Source organism: Coregonus clupeaformis, chromosome 31 (genome assembly GCF_020615455.1).
Source record: "Coregonus clupeaformis isolate EN_2021a chromosome 31, ASM2061545v1, whole genome shotgun sequence".
NCBI classification, from domain to species: domain Eukaryota; kingdom Metazoa; phylum Chordata; class Actinopteri; order Salmoniformes; family Salmonidae; genus Coregonus; species Coregonus clupeaformis.
This window is the reverse complement of record NC_059222.1, coordinates 45,374,178-45,394,265: the sequence shown is the minus strand read 5'-3', so window position 1 is coordinate 45,394,265 and position 20,088 is coordinate 45,374,178. Positions and strand designations below refer to the sequence as shown.

The window sequence follows — 20,088 nt, the reverse complement described above, 5'->3', positions numbered from 1 at the left end:
GACCATCGATCATCAGAGGGGCTACTGAACTATGTTCTCTCTCTCTCTCTCTCTCTCTCTCTCTCTCTCTCTCTCTCTCTCTCTCTCTCTCTCTCTCTCTCTCAGAGCACTGTGGTCCTCTCTCTGTCTCTCTCTCTCTCTGTCTCTCCCTCTCTCTCGCTCTCTCTCTCTCTCTCTCTCTCTCTCTCTCTCTCTCTCTCTCTCTCTCTCTCTCGAGCACTGTGGGCCTCTCTCTCTAAATATAGGACCATCAGAGGGGCTACTGGACTATGTCTCTGTGACAGTGTTAATGCTGACTGACCAATGAGGAAGCTTGTTCAGATTGACAAACTGTATTTGTGGTACATTTATTTTTAGAAGGTGTCACAATACACGCAACAGTCATTAATCCACAGGCCTGTTAGCTAACAAAGGTGTTATGACACAATGTTACCTGTCATGTGTGAATTTTATATCTTAATATTTATCTTATTCGACGTGCCACAACTGAATATTCTTCTGGAAAAAAAAATAAATAATATTATATTCTTAATGTAATAAACAAAATCAAACTATCTGTAGTGCATTTGTGAACAATTGTCACAATACACATTACAGATACAGTGGCTTGCGAAAGTATTCACCCCCCTTGGCATTTTTTCTATTTTGTTGCCTTACAACCTGGAATTAAAATAGATTTTTGGGGGGTTTGTATCATTTGATTTACACAACATGCCTACCACTTTGAAGATGCAAAATATTTTTTCTTGTGAAACAAACAATAAATAAGACAAAAAAAAACAGAAAACAGGAGCGTGCATAACTATTCACCCCCCAAATCAATACTTTGTAGAGCCACCTTTTGCAGAATTTACAGCTGAAAGTCTCTTGGGGTATGTCTCTATAAGCTTGGCACATCTAGCCACTGGGATTTTTGCCCATTCTTCAATGCAAAACTGCTCCAGCTGTTGGATGGGTTCCGCTGGTGTACAGCAATCTTTAAGTCATACCACAGATTCTCAATTGGATTGAAGTCTGGGCTTTAACTAGGCCATTCCAAGACATTTTAAATGTTTCCCCTTAAACCACTCAAGTGTTGCTTTAGCAGTATGCTTAGGGTCATTGTCCTGCTGGAATTTGAACCTCTGTCTCAGTCTCAAATCTCCGGAAGACTGAAACAGGTTTCCTTCAAGAATGTCCCTGTATTTAGCGCCATCCATCATTCCTTCAATTCTGTCCAGTTTCCCAGTCCCTGCCGATGAAAAACATCCCCACAGCATGATGCTGCCACCACCATGCTTCCCTGTGGGGATGGTGTTCTCGGGGCGATGAGAGGTTTCGGGTTTGCGCCAGACATAGCGTTTTCCTTGATGGCCAAAAAGCTCAATTTTAGTCTTAATCTGACCAGAGTACCTTCTTCCATATGTTTGGGGAGTCTCCCACATGCCTTTTGGCAAACACCAAACATGTTTGCTTATTTTTTTCTTTAAGCAATGGCTTTTTTCTGCCCACTCTTCCGTAAAGCCCAGCTCTGTGGAGTGTACAGCTTAAAGTGGTCCTATGGACAGATACTCCAATCTCTGCTGTGGAGCTTTGCAGCTCCTTCAGGGTTATCTTTGGTCTGTTTGTTGTCTCTCTGATTAATGCCCTCCTTGCCTGGTCCGTGAGTTTTGGTGGGCGGCCCTCTCTTGGCAGGTTTGTTGTTGTGGTGCCATATTTTTTAAATTTTTTAAAAATGGATTTAATGGTGCTCCGTGGGATGTTCAAAGTTTCTGATATTTTTTTATAACCCAACCCTGATCTGTACTTCTCCACAACTTTGTCCCTTACCTGTTTGGAGAGCTCCTTGGTCTTCATGGTGCCGCTTGCTTGGTGGTGCCCCTTGCTTAGTGGTGTTGCAGACACTGGGGCCTTTCAGAACAGGTGTATATTTACTGAGATCATGTGACAGATCATGTGACACTTAGATTGCACACAGGTGGACTTTATTTAACTAATTATGTGACTTCTGAAGGTAATTGGTTGTACCAGATCTTATTTAGGGGCTTCATAGCAAAGGGGGTGAATACATATGCACGCACCACTTTTCTGTTATTTATTTTTTATATTTTGTGATTTGAAGGAGTCAGGCGCAGGAGGCTAAATCACAGAATACAGAGTTTATTCCGTAGGACACAGTTCCGCTGGATAGCGTCAACAAAATACAGGCACACCGGAAATACAAGGTACGGGTAGCTCAACCGAGCTACACTCAACTCACAAATAACAATCACCCACAAGGACAAGGGGGGCAGAGGGAACACGTATACATGTACTAATGAGGGGAATATGAACCAGGTGTGTGTAATTGACAAGACAAGACAAATGGAATGATGAGATGAGGAGCGGCAGTGGCTAGAAGGCCGGTGACGACGAACGCCGAAGCCTGCCCGAACAAGGAGGGGAGGCAGCTTCGGAGGAAGTCGTGACAAATGCACGCACCACTTTTCCGTGATTTATTTTGTATAATTTTTTGAAAACATGTTATTTTTTTAAATTTCACTTCACCAATTTGGACAATTTTGTGTATGTCCATTACATGTAATCCAAATAAAAATCTATTTAAATTACAGGTTGTAATGCAACAAAATAGGAAAAACGCCAAGGGGGAAGAATACTTTTGCAAGTCACTGTAGTTATTGATAGAGGATAGCATCTTCACTGGCTTCGGTATGAGGGCTTGCGGTATGATGCAGAACGTGTGGTACTGTTGTACTGTGGGCGTGGGTGTAGTATCATATAGTATGTTTACAATTGTAACTCATTCTTCGTCTGCTGTTGGCCTATAGCGTTATACTATTGTATTGTAATTACTATTCTATTGACGTCATTGTGAGGACTTATTCATGAGGGGTTCAGACACACACATGTTTTGTTTCCTCGTGGGGACCTAAAATTAATTCTAACCCTAACCCTAAATATAACTCTAACCATAAACCTAACCCCAAAGCTTAAAATAGCTTTTGTCCTCATGGGGATGTGGGAAATGTCCCCACGAGGGAGAATTTTCCTTGTTTTACTATACTTTTGGTGACTTTGTGGGATAGAAGAACCCCCCCCCCCACAAACACACACACACACAAACACACACACAGACACACACACACAGACAAACACACACAGACACACACACACACACACACACAAACACAAACACACACAGACACACACACACACACACACACACAAACACACACAGACACACACACAGACACACACACACACACACACACAAACACACACAGACACACACACACACACACACACACACACACACACACACACACACACACACACATACGTTGGGATTGGGCCTATAGCATTGTGTCTCTGTATTGACGTCATTGTGAGGACGTGCTGCTGGGCTTCTGTGTAAAATAGCTCCCTGGGCTAGGTTTGGAAAGCCAGTGCTCTCTGAAGGAATGTTTAAACCAACAAACACACGACAGCTCCCTCTTCATTTGAGACACACACACACACACACACACACACACACACACACACACACACACACACACACACACACACACACACACACACACACACACACACAATACAGCCACATGTTACAAATACTGCTTTCACATAGGAGTTATGGTGTCTTGGCTGTAAAAAAAAAAATCTCAATGTTTATATACACCACCAAAAATACATTATTATTAAATGAGTATTAGTTTAGGCACATACATAAGAAGAAACATAAGAGTAATGACTAAGAAAATCAAATATATTTTGAGTTAAAATTAGGTTTAATTAGGCTTATGCAGCCATGGCTGCGCCATCCAAATGAAATCAATAATTTGTTATTTTGTTAATAACACAGACAAGACCACACCTACCCAATCAGTAGGGCTGTTCCCAACTTTAAAAAATCTTGGTCGACCGAAAGTCGTTTGTTCTTTCGACCAATCGATTGGACACATTTAAAAAAAAACTTGTATTTGATCCATATATACAGTGGGGAAAAAAAGTATTTAGTCAGCCACCAATTGTGCAAGTTCTCCCACTTAAAAAGATGAGAGAGGCCTGTAATTTTCATCATAGGTACACGTCAACTATGACAGACAAAATGAGAAAAAAAATTCCAGAAAATCACATTGTAGGATTTTTAATGAATTTATTGGCATATGGTGGTGGAAAATAAGTATTTGGTCAATAACAAAAGTTTCTCAATACTTTGTTATATACCCTTTGTTGGCAATGACACAGGTCAAACGTTTTCTGTAAGTCTTCACAAGCTTTTCACACACTGTTGCTGGTATTTTGGCCCATTCCTCCATGCAGATCTCCTCTAGAGCAGTGATGTTTTGGGGCTGTCGCTGGGCAACACAGACTTTCAACTCCCTCCAAAGATTTTCTATGGGGTTGAGATCTGGAGACTGGCTAGGCCACTCCAGGACCGTGAAATGCTTCTTACGAAGCCACTCCTTCGTTGCCCGGGCGGTGTGTTTGGGATCATTGTCATGCTGAAAGACCCAGCCACGTTTCATCTTCAATGCCCTTGCTGATGGAAGGAGGGTTTCACTCAAAATCTCACGATACATGGCCCCATTCATTCTTTCCTTTACACGGATCAGTCGTCCTGGTCCCTTTGCAGAAAAACAGCCCCAAAGCATGATGTTTCCAACCCCATGCTTCACAGTAGGTATGGTGTTCTTTGGATGCAAGTCAGCATTCTTTGTCCTCCAAACATGACGAGTTGAGTTTTTACCAAAAAGTTATATTTTAGTTTCATCTGACCATATGACATTCTCCCAATCCTCTTCTGGATCATCCAAATGCACTTCAGACGGGCCTGGACATGTACTGGCTTAAGCAGGGGGACACGTCTCGCACTGCAGGATTTGAGTCCCTGGCGGCGTAGTGTGTTACTGATGGTTGGCTTTGTTACTTTGGTCCCAGCTCTCTGCAGGTCATTCACTAGGTCCCCCCGTGTGGTTCTGGGATTTTTGCTCACCGTTCTTGTGATCATTTTGACCCCATGGAGTGAGATCTTGCGTGGAGCCCCAGATCGAGGGAGATTATCAGTGGTCTTGTATGTCTTCCATTTCCTAATAATTGCTCTCACAGTTGATTTCTTCAAACCAAGCTGCTTACCTATTGCAGATTCAGTCTTCCCAGCCTGGTGCAGGTCTACAATTTTGTTTTTGGTGTCCTTTGACAGCTCTTTGGTCTTGGCCATTGTGAAGTTTGGAGTGTGACTGTTTGAGGTTGTGGACAGGTGTATTTTATACTGATAACAAGTTCAAACAGGTGCCATTAATACAGGTAACGAGTGGAGGACAGAGGAGCCTCTTAAAGAAGAAGTTACAGGTCTGTGAGAGCCAGAAATCTTGCTTGTTTGTAGGTGACCAAATACTTATTTTCCACCATAATTTGCAAATAAATTCATTAAAAATCCTACAATGGGATTTTCTGGATTTTTTTTCCTCAATTTGTCTGTCATAGTTGACGTGTACCTATGATGAAAATTACAGGCCTCTCTCATCTTTTTAAGTGGGAGAACTTGCACAATTAGTGGCTGACTAAATACTTTTTTTCCCCACTGTAGACACACCCAATGTGTCTTAATAAAATCAACTACTGTAGATGCATTGAGCTTGTCTGATGCTTTAAGCGTACGGTTTGATGAAATAAGACAAATGCCTCAAGAGGGCGTCAGAGATCTAGATAACCAAAAGAAGAAAAAAAAACTTTGCCTGACCCTCACGGGGGGCAGTATGAAAAATGTATGCACTCACTAATTGGAAGTGGCTCTGGATAAGAGCGTCTGCTAAATGACTAAAATGACCCAACTATTCTCCTCCCGCTCCTGCTGGCTTTCACAGATTCTGCCATTCCTCTCCTGAAGTTGCCGGTAATAGGCTACATGAGGAGTCAACAACCTTTCTCATGTGGAATGCTAATTTATCTAACTATTTCTACCGATCTGCGCGCCAGTTATGGTTTTCATATGTACATTTTCGTGGAACAGTTTCATTTAATTTATAATAACGTCTTCATATTTCAAAATCATTGTCATGTGGTTAATGTATGAAAAATGAAAAATAAAAAATGTATGCATTCGCTAACTGTAAGTCGCTCTGGATAAGATCGTCTGCTATATGACTTAAATGTAACAAATGTAAATGTTAATCAAAATTCTATCCAAATCTAAATTAAAATGATACAAACCTAAAAAGTAACTTAAATTGCCATTGCCAATATGTAAAAATAGCCTACATAAAGCCAACAAATAAAAACATTTCAGCCTGCAGTTAGAAAATATCCTGATAAAAATAAATATCCTATAAATCCCGTTGGCTACACATTGGCCTGTCGGCAAGGAACTGGAAACATTGTATCAACTATTAACTTGGGTCAGGTACAAAGCTTGCGCTAGCGAACTTGCAACATTGCTGTCGAACTTCGCCTCTCCCAAGTCCGTTGGGGAGTTGCAGCGATGAGACAAGATCGTAACTACCAATTGGATATTACGAAATTGGGGAGAAAAAAAAAGAAATTATATTTTTTAAACAGAGCTTATTTTATCCATGTTTCATTCCAATCCTCACTCCACATTGTTAGGGAACAGACGTAGGGTCTTATCTTCATCATGATACCGATAGAAAATAATAGCAATCCTATAATAGCAATGTGTGTCTCGGGTTCATATTTGTCAACCTCCGCAGGCTTTTGGAGTTGCCTATTTGCGATCAAGCAAAATAATAGGCAGACTCTTGATTTATTTATTTACATTATAGCATGCTAAATGTTTTTGATCAGTGATAGATGAGCTACACCACCTCCACAGAAACCATTTAACCAAATAGCCAATACAGACAGAGATTGAGTGAAACAAAATCACATTGATTGATTATCAGACAAGACAGTGAAGTCACAGGCATTTGGTCAGGAATAAAAATGTATCAACCACTACAAAAATGTCCGTTATTTATAATCCACTTAATAATTTACATTTGCTGACTATTTTCCTGCTGTTGCAAACTGGCTCAAATGAAGGTCCCATGTAGCTCAGTTGGTAGAGCATGGCGCCTGATACTCCAGGGTTGTGGGTTCGATTCCCATGGGGGGGACCAGTATGAAAATGTATGCACTCACTGCTGTAAGTGGCTCTGGATGTGAGTGTCTGCTAAATTTAAGATCCTACGTCTGTAGAACATTCAGATGCTTAAAAACCTATTTAAATTATGTTGTTATTCTAAACAGCATTGTCTGTCCATAATGCCATTTTCCACATACAGTGTGTTCCCTGCTGTCTTTCTGGCTTTTAATATGTTTTCTACTCCCTTCATTGACTTGACAGTTGTTACCTTTTTTTATAGCTTGTTTCATCTTCTTCTTTCAGATGACACGTCATCAGCTAAAGAAGGCAGCAGGGTAAGTGGTGCGACCTATCTGTCTGTGTGTCTGTGTGTCTGTCTGTGTGTCTGTCTGTGTGTCTGTCTGTCTGTCTGTCTGTCTGTCTGTCTGTCTGTCTGTCTGTCTGTCTGTCTGTCTGTCTGTCTGTGTGTCTGTCTGTCTGTGTGTGTGTCTGTCTGTGTGTGTCGGTCTGTGTCTGTCTCTCTCTCTGTCTGTCTGTGTCTGTCTCTCTGTCTGTGTCTGTCTGTCTGTCTGTCTGTCTGTGTCTGTCTCTCTCTCTGTCTGTCTGTGTCTGACTGTGTCTGTCTCTCTCTGTCTGTCTGTGTCTGTCTCTCTGTCTGTGTCTGTCTGTCTGTCTGTCTGTCTGTCTGTCTGTCTGTGTCTGTCTCTCTCTCTCTCTCTGTCTGTGTCTGTCTCTCTGTCTGTGTCTGTCTGTCTGTCTGTGTCTGTCTCTCTCTCTCTCTGTCTGTCTGTCTGTCTGTCTGTGTCTGTCTGTATGTCTGTGTCTGTCTGTGTCTGTTTTAACGTTTTATATAGTATCCAACCAGACTAATATCCTTAAGGTATCCCCCAAATGTGATCCCATTATATTCAAAGTGCTAACGTCAGTGGCCTGTCCTGTGATGGTGCCTGTGGGTGAACTTTGAACATTAAAAACCTTCTCTGTGAAGATTTTAAATAGTTGGGATCTACTTAGATTAAGACACAGATGCAGACTCCTTATTGTAACTTTAATAAATGTGTTTTGACTATCCTTTGCTTTGTTTTCAGTTTTTAAAAACGGTATTACTTTATAAAGAAAAGCCCATATAAAGTCTGTCTACTGAGTTGATAAAACATTGATTGAAAGGAACACACTCAATATGGTCTGGAACACAAAAATACACTCAGTTGGTCAGGACAGTAAGATGGCGCCGACAGACATGGCAGCTCTGCTTCTAGCTCCTAAGCAACAGACATGGCAGCTCTGCTTCTAGCTCCTAAGCAACAGACATGGCAGCTCTGCTTCTAGCTCCTCAGCAACAGACATGGCAGCTCTGCTTCTAGCTCCTAAGCAACTTTGCAGTATTTTGTTTTTTTGTGTGTTATTTCTTACATTATTAGCCCAGAACATTTTTTTGTGTTATTACATACAGCCGGAAATAAATGTACCAGCATTACGACCAGGAATACGACTTTCCAAAATTGGATCCTTTTTTCGTTACCCCCCAGGGCAATTGAACTTATCCCAGAGGCTGCTCCAAGACGCAGCTGGCGGAGAAGAGGTATTCGGAGTGGACTTCTAGTCTGACTCAGGAGGCGTGCACACCATCCCACCGCTTCCGAGTATATTACTCGCCTAATGTTCAGTCTCTGGAAAATAAAGTAGATGAGCTCTGGGCGAGGATCTCCTTCCAGAGAGAGACATCAGGGACTGTAACATACTCTGTTTCACAGAATGATAGATCTCTCAGGATATACTGTCCCCAACTATACAGCCAGCTGGTTGTAGTCCCAGCCGTGTATATTCCCCCTCAACGCTGGTACCCCGACGGCCCTCAAGGAACTACACTGGACTTTATGCAAACTGGAAGCAACATATCCTGAGGCCGCATTTATTGTAGCTGGGGATTTTAACAAATACAATTTTGAGAAGAACGCTACCGAAGACCTATTAACACATTGACTGTAGCACTCGCTTAGGAAAAACATTAGATCACTGCTACTGGCCTTTTCGAGACGCCTACAAGGCCCTCCCCCGCCCTCCCTCACGACTCCATTTTGCTCCTCCCTTCCTATAGGCAGGAACTTAAACAGGAAGTACCCATGCTAAGGTCTATTCAACTCTGGTCTGACCAATCAGAATCCATTCTTCAAGATTGTTTTGATCACGCGAACTGGGATATGTTCCGGGTAGATTCAGAGAATAACATTGACGTTTACACAGACACGGTGACTGAGTTCATCAGGAAGTGTCTAGGGGATGTTGTTCCCACGGTGACTATTACAACCTACCCAAACCAGAAACCGTGGATAGACGGCAGCATTCACGCTAAACTGAAAAGCACAAACCACCGCATTTAACCACGGCAAGGTGACTGGGAATATGGTCGAATACAAAACAGTGTAGTTATTCCCTCCGTAAGGCAATCAAACAGGCAATATGTCAGTACAGAGACAAAGTGGAGTCGCAATTCAATGGCTCAGACATGAGACGTACAGTGAGGGGAAAAAAGTATTTGATCCCCTGCTGATTTTGTACGCTTGCCCACTGACAAAGTCAGTCTATCATTTTAATGGTAGGTTTATTTGAACAGTGAGAGACAGAATAACAACAACAAAAATCCAGACAAAAATGTATAACAAAAATGTTATAAATTGATTTGCCTTTTAATGAGGGAAATAAGTGTTTGACCCCATCTCAATCAGAAAGATTTCTGGCTCCCAGGTGTCTTTTATACAGGTAACGAGCTGAGATTAGGAGCACACTCTTAAAGGGAGTGCTCCTAATCTCAGTTTGTAACCTGTATAAAAGACACCTGTCCACAGAAGCAATCAATCAATCAGATTCCAAACTCTCCACCATGGCCAAGACAAAAGAGCTCTCCAAGGATGTCAGGGACAAGATTGTAGACCTACACAAGGCTGGAATGGGCTACAAGACCATCGCCAAGCAGCTTGGTGAGAAGGTGACAACAGTTGGTGCGATTATTTCAAATGGAAGAAACACAAAATAACTGTAAATCTCCCTCGGCCTGGGGCTCCATGCAAGATCTCACCTCGTGGAGTTGCAATGATCATGAGAACGGTGAGGAATCAGCCCAGAACTACACGGGAGGATCTTGTCAATGATCTCAAGGCAGCTGGGACCATAGTCACCAAGAAAACAATTGGTAACACACTACGCCGTGAAGGACTGAAATCCTGCAGCGCCCGCAAGGTCCCCCTGCTCAAGAAAGCACATATACATGCCCGTCTGAAGTTTGCCAATGAACATCTGAATGATTCAGAGGAGAACTGGGTGAAAGTGTTGTGGTCAGATGAGACCAAGATCGAGCTCTTTGGCATCAACTCAAATCGCCGTGTTTGGAGGAGGAGGAATGCTTGCCTATGACCCCAAGAACACCATCCCCACTGTTAAACATGGAGGTGGAAACATTATATTTTGGGGGGGGGGGTTTCTGCTAAGGGGACAGGACAACTTCACCGCATCAAAGGGACGATGGACGGGGCCATGTACCTTCAAATCTTTGGTGAGAACCTCCTTCCCTCAGCCAGGGCATTGAAAATGGGTCGTGGATGGGTATTCCAGCATGACAATGACCCAAAACACACGGCCAAGGCAACAAAGGAGTGGCTCAAGAAGAAGCACATTAAGGTCCTGGAGTGGCCTAGCCAGTCTCCAGACCTTAATCCCATAGAAAATCTGTGGAGGGAGCTGAAGGTTCGAGTTGCCAAACATCAGCCTCGAAACCTTAATGACTTGGAGAAGATCTGCAAAGAGGAGTGGGACAAAATCCCTCCTGAGATGTGTGCAAACCTGGTGGCCAACTACAAGAAACGTCTGACCTCTGTGATTGCCAACAAGGGTTTTGCCACCAAGTACTATGTCATGTTCTGCAGAGGGGTCAAATACTTATTTCCCTCATTAAAATGCAAATCAATTTATAACATTTTTGACATGCGTTTTTCTGGATTTATTTGTTGTTATTCTGTCTCTCACTGTTCAAATAAACCTACCATTAAAATTATAGACTGATCATGTCTTTGTCAGTGGGCAAACGTACAAAATCAGCAGGGGATCAAATACTTTTTTCCCTCACTGTACACACAATCACATATTACAAAGGGAAAACCAGCCACGTCACGGACACCGACGTCTTGCTCCCAGCTAAACAACTTCTTTGCCCGTTTTGAGGATAACACAGAGCCACTGACGCGGCCCGCTCCCAGGGACTGTGGGCTCTCGTTCTCCGTGGCCGATGTGAGTAAGACATTTAAGTGTGTTAACCCTCGCAAGGCTGCCGGCCCAGATGGCGTCCCTAGCCGTATCCTCAGAGCACGCGCAGACCAGCTGGCTGGTGTGTTTACGGACATATTCAATCTCTCACTATCACAGTCTGCTGTCCCCACATCCTTCAAGATGTCCACCATTGTTCCTGTACCCAAGAAAGCAAAGGTAACTGAACTAAATGACTATCGCCCCGTAGCACTCACTTCTGTCATCATGAAGTGCTTTGAGAGGCTTTTTAAGGATCATATCACCTCTACCTTACCTGTCACCCTAGACCCACTTCAATTTGCTTACCGCCCCAATAGATCCACAGATGATGCAATCGCCATCACTCTGCACACTGCCCTATCCCATCTGGACAAGAGGAATACCTATGTCAGAATGCTGTTCATTGACTATAGCTCAGCATTCAACACCACAGTACCCTCCAAGCTCATCATTAAGCTTGGGGCCCTGAGTCTGAACCCTGCCCTTTGCAACTGGGTCCTGGACTTCCTGACGGGCCGCCCCCCAGGTGGTGAAGGTAGAAAACAACACCTCCACTTCGCTGATCCTCAACACTGGGGCCCCACAAGGGTGCGTGCTCAGCCCCCTCCTGTACTCCCTGTTCACCCATGACTGCGTGGCCAAGCACGCCTCCAACTCAATCATCAAGTTTGAGGACGGCCTGGCGGAGTAGTGCCAGGAAAATAACCTCTCCCTCAACGTCAACAAAACGAAGGAGCTGATCGTGGACATCAGGAAACAGCAGAGGGAGCACGCCCCTATCCACATCGACGGGACCGCAGTAGAGAAGGTGGAAAGCTTCAAGTTTAAAATGGTCCACCCACACAGCCAGTGTGGTGAAGAAGGCGCAACAGCTTTTTCACACAGGGCCATGTGGGTTTGGATTTTGTTTTCCCTTAATAATAACAACCTTCATTTCAAAACTGCCTTTTGTATTTACTTGTGTTATCTTTGATTAATATTTCAATTTGTTTGATGATCTGAAACATTTAAGTGTGACAAACATGCAAACAAATAAGAAATCAGGAAGAGGGCAAACACTTTTTCACACCACTGTATGTTGAAGAAGCTCTTTCCCACCCCGAGCGAGTCAGACCAGACCCCCTCCATAAACAGCCCTACAGACGAGCAAACCCCAAGCGGAGGGTCTCCCAGGTGGAGCTCGAACAACAGGTCAACATACTCCAGTCAACCAGACCCAGACAACAGTCCAGCACAACAACACCCCCTTCAACCAGACCCAGACAACAGTCCAGCACAACAACACCCCCTTCAACCAGACCCAGAGAGCAGGAGGGGGAGAGAGACGTGCCTGCACTCTGGACTGTTGTGAGACAGCATCAACAGGAGAAAGAGGAGGAGCAGAAGGAGGCCCAGTGGCAGGAGAAGATGAGAGCACTAGAGGAGAAGATGAGAACACTAGAGGAGAAGGTGCGACAGGGAACAACCCATGAGACCCACAGCAGAGAAGCTAGCAGCACAACCTCAGATCCTGACCACAGCCTCGACACCACAGCAGAACAGATAAATGAAGACCCATCAACCCCACCAAGAAAATACACTTTTCCCCAAACACACAGTGGCTAAATTCTGGTGCCCAAACACCCAGTGCGCCCTACACCTGCTATCTGAGGACCAACTAGGGTCACCCAGCCACATAATAATACACACAGGCACAAACGACCTGAGAGCACAGCAGGAAAGGGTGGCCACACCACTCAAAGGAGTGATAGAAAAAGCTTCTTCCACTTTCCCCAACTCACGAGTGGGGAAATGTCCACCCTGCTACCACAAAAATACTTCCACCCTGCTACCACAAAAATACTTCCACCCTGCTACCATACAGCAGGTAAACGTAAGTATTTCCCCTGACTGTGCCTCAAAACCTAATGTCTACCTGGGCCACCACTCCACCCTGGACTTCAATAGCCTTTATGACCAGGCCCACCTCTACAAGGCTGCAGTCCCCACCTTCGCCCGGACCCTAAAGGATATCAAATTGTATTTGTAAAAGGTCCTGTAATTGTAAAAGGTCCTCTGTAGCTCAGCTGGTAGAGCACGGCGCTTGTAACGCCAAGGTAGTGGGTTCGATCCCCGGGACCACCCATACACAAAAATGTATGCACGTATGACTGTAAGTCGCTTTGGATAAAAGCGTCTGCTAAATGGCATATTATTATTTATTATTATTATTTGTCACAAGCCCTTAACCAACAATGCAGTTTTAAGAAAGAATACCCAAAAAAATCACACACAAAAATACAATATAAAATAATATGAAATAAAAGTAACAAATAATGAAAGAGCAGCAGTAAAATAACAGTAGGGAGGCTATATACAGGGGGTACCGGTACAGAGTCAATGGGAAATAACAGTATGGAGGCTATATACAGGGGGTACCGGTACAGAGTCAATGGGAAATAACAGTAGAGAGGCTATATACAGGGGGTACCGGTACAGAGTCAATGGGAAATAACAGTAGGGAGGCTATATACAGGGGGTACCGGTACAGAGTCAATGGGAAATAACAGTAGGGAGGCTATATACAGGGGGTACCGGTACAGAGTCAATGGGAAATAACAGTAGGGAGGCTATATACAGGGGGTACCGGTACAGAGTCAATGGGAAATAACAGTAGGGAGGCTATATACAGGGGGTACCGGTACAGAGTCAATGTGCGGGGGAACCGGTTAGTCGAGGTAGCTCAGTTGGTAGAGCATGGCGCTTGCAACGCCAGGGTTGTGGGTTCGATTCCCACGGGGGACCAGTATGAAAATGTATGCACTCACTAACTGTAAGTCGCTCTGGATAAGAGCGTCTGCTAAATGACGTAAATGTAATATGTACATGTAGGTAGAGTTATTAAAGTGACTATGCATAGATAATAAACAGAGAGTAGCAGCAGTGTAAAAGAGGGGGAGGGGGAAATGCAAATAGTCTGGGTAGCCATTTGATTAGATGTTCAGGAGTCTTATGGCTTGGGGGTAGAAGCTGTTTAGAAGCCTCTTGGACCTAGACTTGGCACTCCGGTACCGCTTGCCGTGCGGTAACAGAGAGAACAGTCTATGACTAGGGTGGCTGGAGTCTTTGGCAATTTCTAGGGCCTTCCTCTGACACCACCTGGTATAGAGGTCCTGGATGGCAGGAAGCTTGGCCCCAGTGATGTACTAAGCTGTACGCACTACCCAATGTAGTGCCTTGCGGTCGGAGGCCGAGCAGTTGCCATACCAGGCAGTGATGCAACCAGTCAGGATGCTCTCGATGGTGCAGCTGTGGGATCTGAGGACCCATGCCAAATCTTTTCAGTCTCCTTAGGGGGAATAGGTTTTGTCGTGTCCTCTTCACGACTGTCTTGGTGTGCTTGGACCATGTTAGTTTGTTGGTGATGTGGACACCAAGGAACTTCAAGCTCTCAACCTGCTCCACTACAGCCCCGTCGATGAGAATGGGGGCATGCTCGGTCCTCTTCTTTTTCCTGTAGTCCACAATCATCTCCTTTGTCTTGATCACGTTGAGGGAGAGGTTGTTGTCCTGGCACCACACGGCCAGGTCTCTGACCTCCTCCCTATAGGCTGTCTCGTCGTTGTCGGTGATCAGGCCTACCACTGTTGTGTCATCGTCAAACGTAATGATGGTGTTGGAGTCATGCCTGTCCATGCAGTCATGAGTGAAAAGGGAGTACAGGAGGGGACTGAGCACACACCCCTGAGGGGCCCCCGTGTTGAGGATCAGCGTGGCGGATGTGTTGTTACCTACCCTTACCACCTGGGGGTGGCCCGTCAGGAAGTCCAGGATCCAGTTGCAGAGGGAGGTGTTTAGGTACAGGGTCCTTAACTTAGTGATGAGCTTTGAGGGCACTATGGTGTTGAACGCTGAGCTGTAGTCAATGCATAGCATTCTCACATAGGTGTTCCTTTTGTCCTGGTTTGAAAGGGCAGTGTGGAGCGCAATAGAGATTGCATCATCTGTGGATCTGTTGGGGCGGTATGCAAATTGGAGTGGGTCTAGGGTTTCTGGGATAATGGTGTTGATGTGAGCCATGACCAGCCTTTCAAAGCACTTCATGGCTACAGACGTGAGTGCTACGGGTCGGTAGTCATTTAGGCAGGTTACCTTAGTTTCCTTGGGCACAGGGACTATGGTGGTCTGCTTGAAACATGTTGGTATTACAGAGTCAGACAGGGAGAGGTTGGAAATGTCAGTGAAGACACTTGCCAGTTGGTCAGAGTACACGTCCTGGTAATCCGTCTGGCCCTGTGGCCTTGTGAATGTTGACCTGTTTAAAGGTCTTACTCACATCGGCTACGGAGAGCGTGATCATACAGTCGTCCGGAACAGCTGATGCTCTCATGCATGATTCAGTGTTACTTGCCTCGAAGCGAGCATAGAAGTAATTTAGCTCGTCTGGTAGGCTTGTGTCACTGGGCAGCTCACGGCTGTGCTTCCCTTTGTTGTCTGTAATAGTTTGCAAGCCCTGCCACATCTGACTAGCGTTGGAGCCGGTGTAGTACGATCTTAGTCCTGTATTGACGCTTTGCCTGTTTGATGGTTCGTCGGAGGGCATAGCGGGATTTCTTATAAGCTTCCGGGTTAGAGTCCCGCTCCTTGAAAGCGGCAGCTCTACCCTTTAGCTCAGTGCGGATGTTGCTTGTAATCCATGGCTTCTGATTGGGGTTAGTACGTACAGTCACTGTGGGGACGACGTCATCGAAGCGTTATTGATGAAGCCAGTGACTGATGTGGTGTACTCATCAATGCCATCAGAAGAATCCCGGAACATATTCCAGTCTGTGCTAGCAAAACAGTCCTGTAGCTTAGCATCTGCTTCATCTGACCACTTTTTTATTGACAGAGTCACTGGTGCTTCCTGCTTTAGTTTTTGCTTGTAAGCAGGAATCAGGAGGATCGAATTATGGTCAGATTTGCCAAATGGAGGGCGAGGGAGAGCTTTGTACGCATCTCTGTGTGTGGAGTAAAGGTGGTCTGGAGTAAAGGTGGTCTACAGTATATAACCCGCCAGCTGTATGTTATTCATGTCTTCGTTCAGCCACGACTCAGTGAAACATTAGATATTACCGTTTTTAATGTCCCGTTAGTAGGATATACGTGCCTGTAGTTCGTCCACTTTATTATCAAGCGATTGTAAGTTGGCCAATAGTATCGATGTCAAAGGCAGATTAGCTACTCTTCGCCGGCTCCTTACCAGGCACCCCGATCTCCTTACGCGATATCTCCTTTTCTTTCTACTGCGAATGACAGGGATGAGGTGTCTGGAGCAAATCCCTCTCGTCCAACTCATTAAAGAAAAAGTATTCGTCCTGTTCAAGGTGAGTAATCGCTGTCCAGAAGCTCTTTTCGGTCATAAGAGATGGTAGCAGCAACATTATGTACAAAATAAGTTACAAACAATGCAAACAAACACACACAATAGCACGGTTGGTTAAGAGTCCATAAAACGGCAGCCCCAACACCTCACACAGGAGCAACGGACACACCGCCGAGACCAGACCCCCTCCCCCACGGACCTACACATAGAGGACCCACACCGATAGGACCTACATCCAGACCACAGCATCACCAGCCACATCCACACACCCACCCACCCCAAGTCAACCATGACCACACCCCATTTAGGCCCCCTCAGATCAGACCTATGCCCCTCCCACCGCCCAGACCTGCGGGACAAACACCTACCTGGAAGTGACAGCATTCCCTCCCCCACATGCCCCCCTAGACACAACTACAACAAAACAACCAATGTTAGGGGACAATGGTAGGCTTCAAGGGGACTCCTACGGTAGGTACAGCTCATCCCTTGGCAGCAGTACTGAAGATTACTTTATCACAGACCTCAACCCATAAGTCTCTCAGAGCATTCACAGTCAGAACCACTGACACCCATATCAAACCACAGCCAAATCACAGCCTACTTGAACAGAGCAATACCCAACCATGAGGCATCAAAGCCCAACAAACTGCATGCTATTAAGGAATGCTATAGATGGAAGGAAGATCCAATCCCTCCTAGATAACTTCCTGGGCAAAATGTTTCCCTGCAATAGTGAAGGTGTAAACTTAGCAGTAGAAAGCCTGAACATTATATTTATCATATCAAATGTAAAAAAATTCAAGCAGAACAGTAAATCCTCTGCAGTATCATCAACAGCAGACTCTAACATTTCCTCAGTGAAAACAATGTCCTGAGCAAATGTCAAATGGCCTTTTTACCAAAATATCATACAACAAACCACGTACACACCCTACAAACCCTTATTGACAAACAAACAAAACAAAACCAAAGCAAAGTCTTCTCATTGTTTGTTGATTTAGAAAAAGCTTTTGACTCAATTTGGTATGAGGGCCTGTTGTATAAAATGATGGAAAGCGTTTTCTGGGGGAAAACCTACGATATTATAAACTAAATGTACACAAACAATAAGTGTACGCTCAAAATTGGCAATAAACGCACAGATTTCTTCCCTCAGGGCTGGGGGTGAGACAGGGATGCAGCTTGAGCCCCACCCTCTTCAAGATTTATATCAATGACTAGAATAGTCTGCAGCACCCGGCCTCACCCTACTAGACTCTGAAATCAAATGTCTACTGTTTGCAGATTATCTGGTGCTTCTGTCCCCAACCAAGGAGAGCCTACAACAGCATCTAAATCTTCTGCACAGATTCTGTCAGACTTGGGCCCTGACAGTGAATCTCAGTAAGACAAAAATAATGGTGTTCCAAAAAAGGTCCAGTTGCCAGGACACCGTTGCCTTAGAGCACATAAAGAATTACACATACCTCGGCCTAAACATCAGCACCACAGGTAACTTCCACAAGGCTATGAACAATATGAGACACAAGGTAAGAAGGGCCTTCTACGCCATCAAAAGGAACATAAATGTCGACATACCAATCAGGATCTGGCTAAAAATACTCTAATCTGTTATAGAACCCATTGCCCTTTATGGTTGTGAGGTTTGTGGTCCACTCACCAACCAAAAAAACATCTTCAGAATATGAAGAAAAACCCAAAATAATGCATGCAGAGCAAAATTAGGACTATACCCACTAATTATTAAAATCCAGAAAATAGCTGTTAAATTCCACAACCACCTAAAGGAAAGCTATGCCCAAACCTTCCATCACAAAGCCCTAACCTGCAAGGACATGAACCAAGCCAGCTGGTTCAGGCACTTTGTTCACAAACACAAACACCCCACAGAACCCCAGGACAGCAACACAATTAGACCCAACCAACCAAATTATGAGAAAACTAAAAGAGAACTAGTTGACACACTAGAAAGAATCAACCAGGAAACTGAGCAAATTTGAATGCTACCTTGCACTTAACAGAGCGTACACAGTGGCAGAATACTTGACCACTGTGAGTGACCCAAAACTAAGAAAAGCCTTGACTATTTACGGCCGTAGGCAGACCTGGCTCTCAAGAGAAGACAGGATATGTGGCCATGGCCCACAAAATGAGGTGGAAACTGAGCTGCACTTCCTAACCTCCTGCCAAGTGTATGACCATATTAGAGACACATACAGTTGAAGTCGGAAGTTTACGTACACCTTAGCCAAATAAATTTAAACTCAGTTTTTCACAATTCCTGACATTTAATCCTAGTAAAAATTCCCTGTCTTAGGTCATTTTGGATCACCACTTTATTTTTAGAATATAACATGTCAGAATAATAGTATAAAGAATGATTTATTTTCTGCTTTCATCACATTCCCAGTGGGTCAGAAGTTTACATACACTCAATTAGTATTTGGTAGCATTGCCTTTAAATTGTTTAACTTAGCCTTACACAAGCTTCCCACAATAAGTTTGGTGAATTTTGGCCCATTGCTCCTGACAGAGCTGGTGTAACTGAGTCAGGTTTGTAGGCCTCCTTGCTCGCACACGCTTTTTCAGTTCTGCCCACACATTTTCTATAGGATTGAGGTCAGGGCTTTGTGATGGCCACTCCAGTACCTTGACTTTGTTGTCCTTAAGCCATTTTGCCACAACTTTGGAAGTATGCTTGGGGTCATTGTCCATTTGGAAGACCCATTTGCGACCAAGCTTTAACTTCCTGACTGATGTCTTGAGATGTTGCTTCAATAATTCCTCATGATGCCATCTATTTTGTGAAGTGCACCAGTCTCTCCTGCAGCAAAGCACCCCCACAGCATGATGCTGCCACCCCCCGTGCTTCACGGTTGGGATGGTGTTCTTCGGCTTGCAAGCAACCCCCTTTTTCCTCCAAACATAACGATGGTCATTATGGCCAAACAGTTCTATTTTTGTTTCATCAGACCAGAGGACATTTCTCCAAAAAGTACGAGCTTTGTCCCCATGTGCAGTTGCAAACCGTAGTCTGGCTTTTTTATGGCGGTTTTGGAGCAGTGGTTTCTTCCTTGCTGAGCGGCCTTTCAGGTTATGTCGATATAGGACTTGTTTTACTGTGGATATAGATACTTTTGTACCTGTTTCCTCCAGTATCTTCACAAGGTCCTTTGCTGTTGTTCTGGGATTGATTTGCACATTTCGCACCAAAGTACGTTCATCTCTAGTAGACATAACGCGTCTCCTTCCTAAGCGTTATGACGGCTGCGTGGTCCCATGGTGTTTATACTTGCGTACTATTGTTTGTACAGATGAACGTGGTACCTTCAGGCATTTGGAAATTGCTCCCAAGGATGAACCAGACTTGTGGAGGTCT

At 44.4% G+C, this 20,088-nt stretch overlaps 1 protein-coding gene across 1 annotated transcript in view; it reads left to right on the top strand.

Annotated features, from left to right (window-relative positions):
* LOC121547769 (cAMP and cAMP-inhibited cGMP 3',5'-cyclic phosphodiesterase 10A-like) overlaps nucleotides 1-20,088 on the top strand; it is a 150,153-nt gene that overhangs the window by 52,218 nt on the left and 77,847 nt on the right. The window contains exon 3 of the mRNA XM_041859186.2: nucleotides 7,367-7,398. Within this exon, the coding sequence (XP_041715120.1) occupies nucleotides 7,367-7,398 (32 nt within the window). The remainder of the gene's footprint in view (nucleotides 1-7,366; nucleotides 7,399-20,088) is intronic.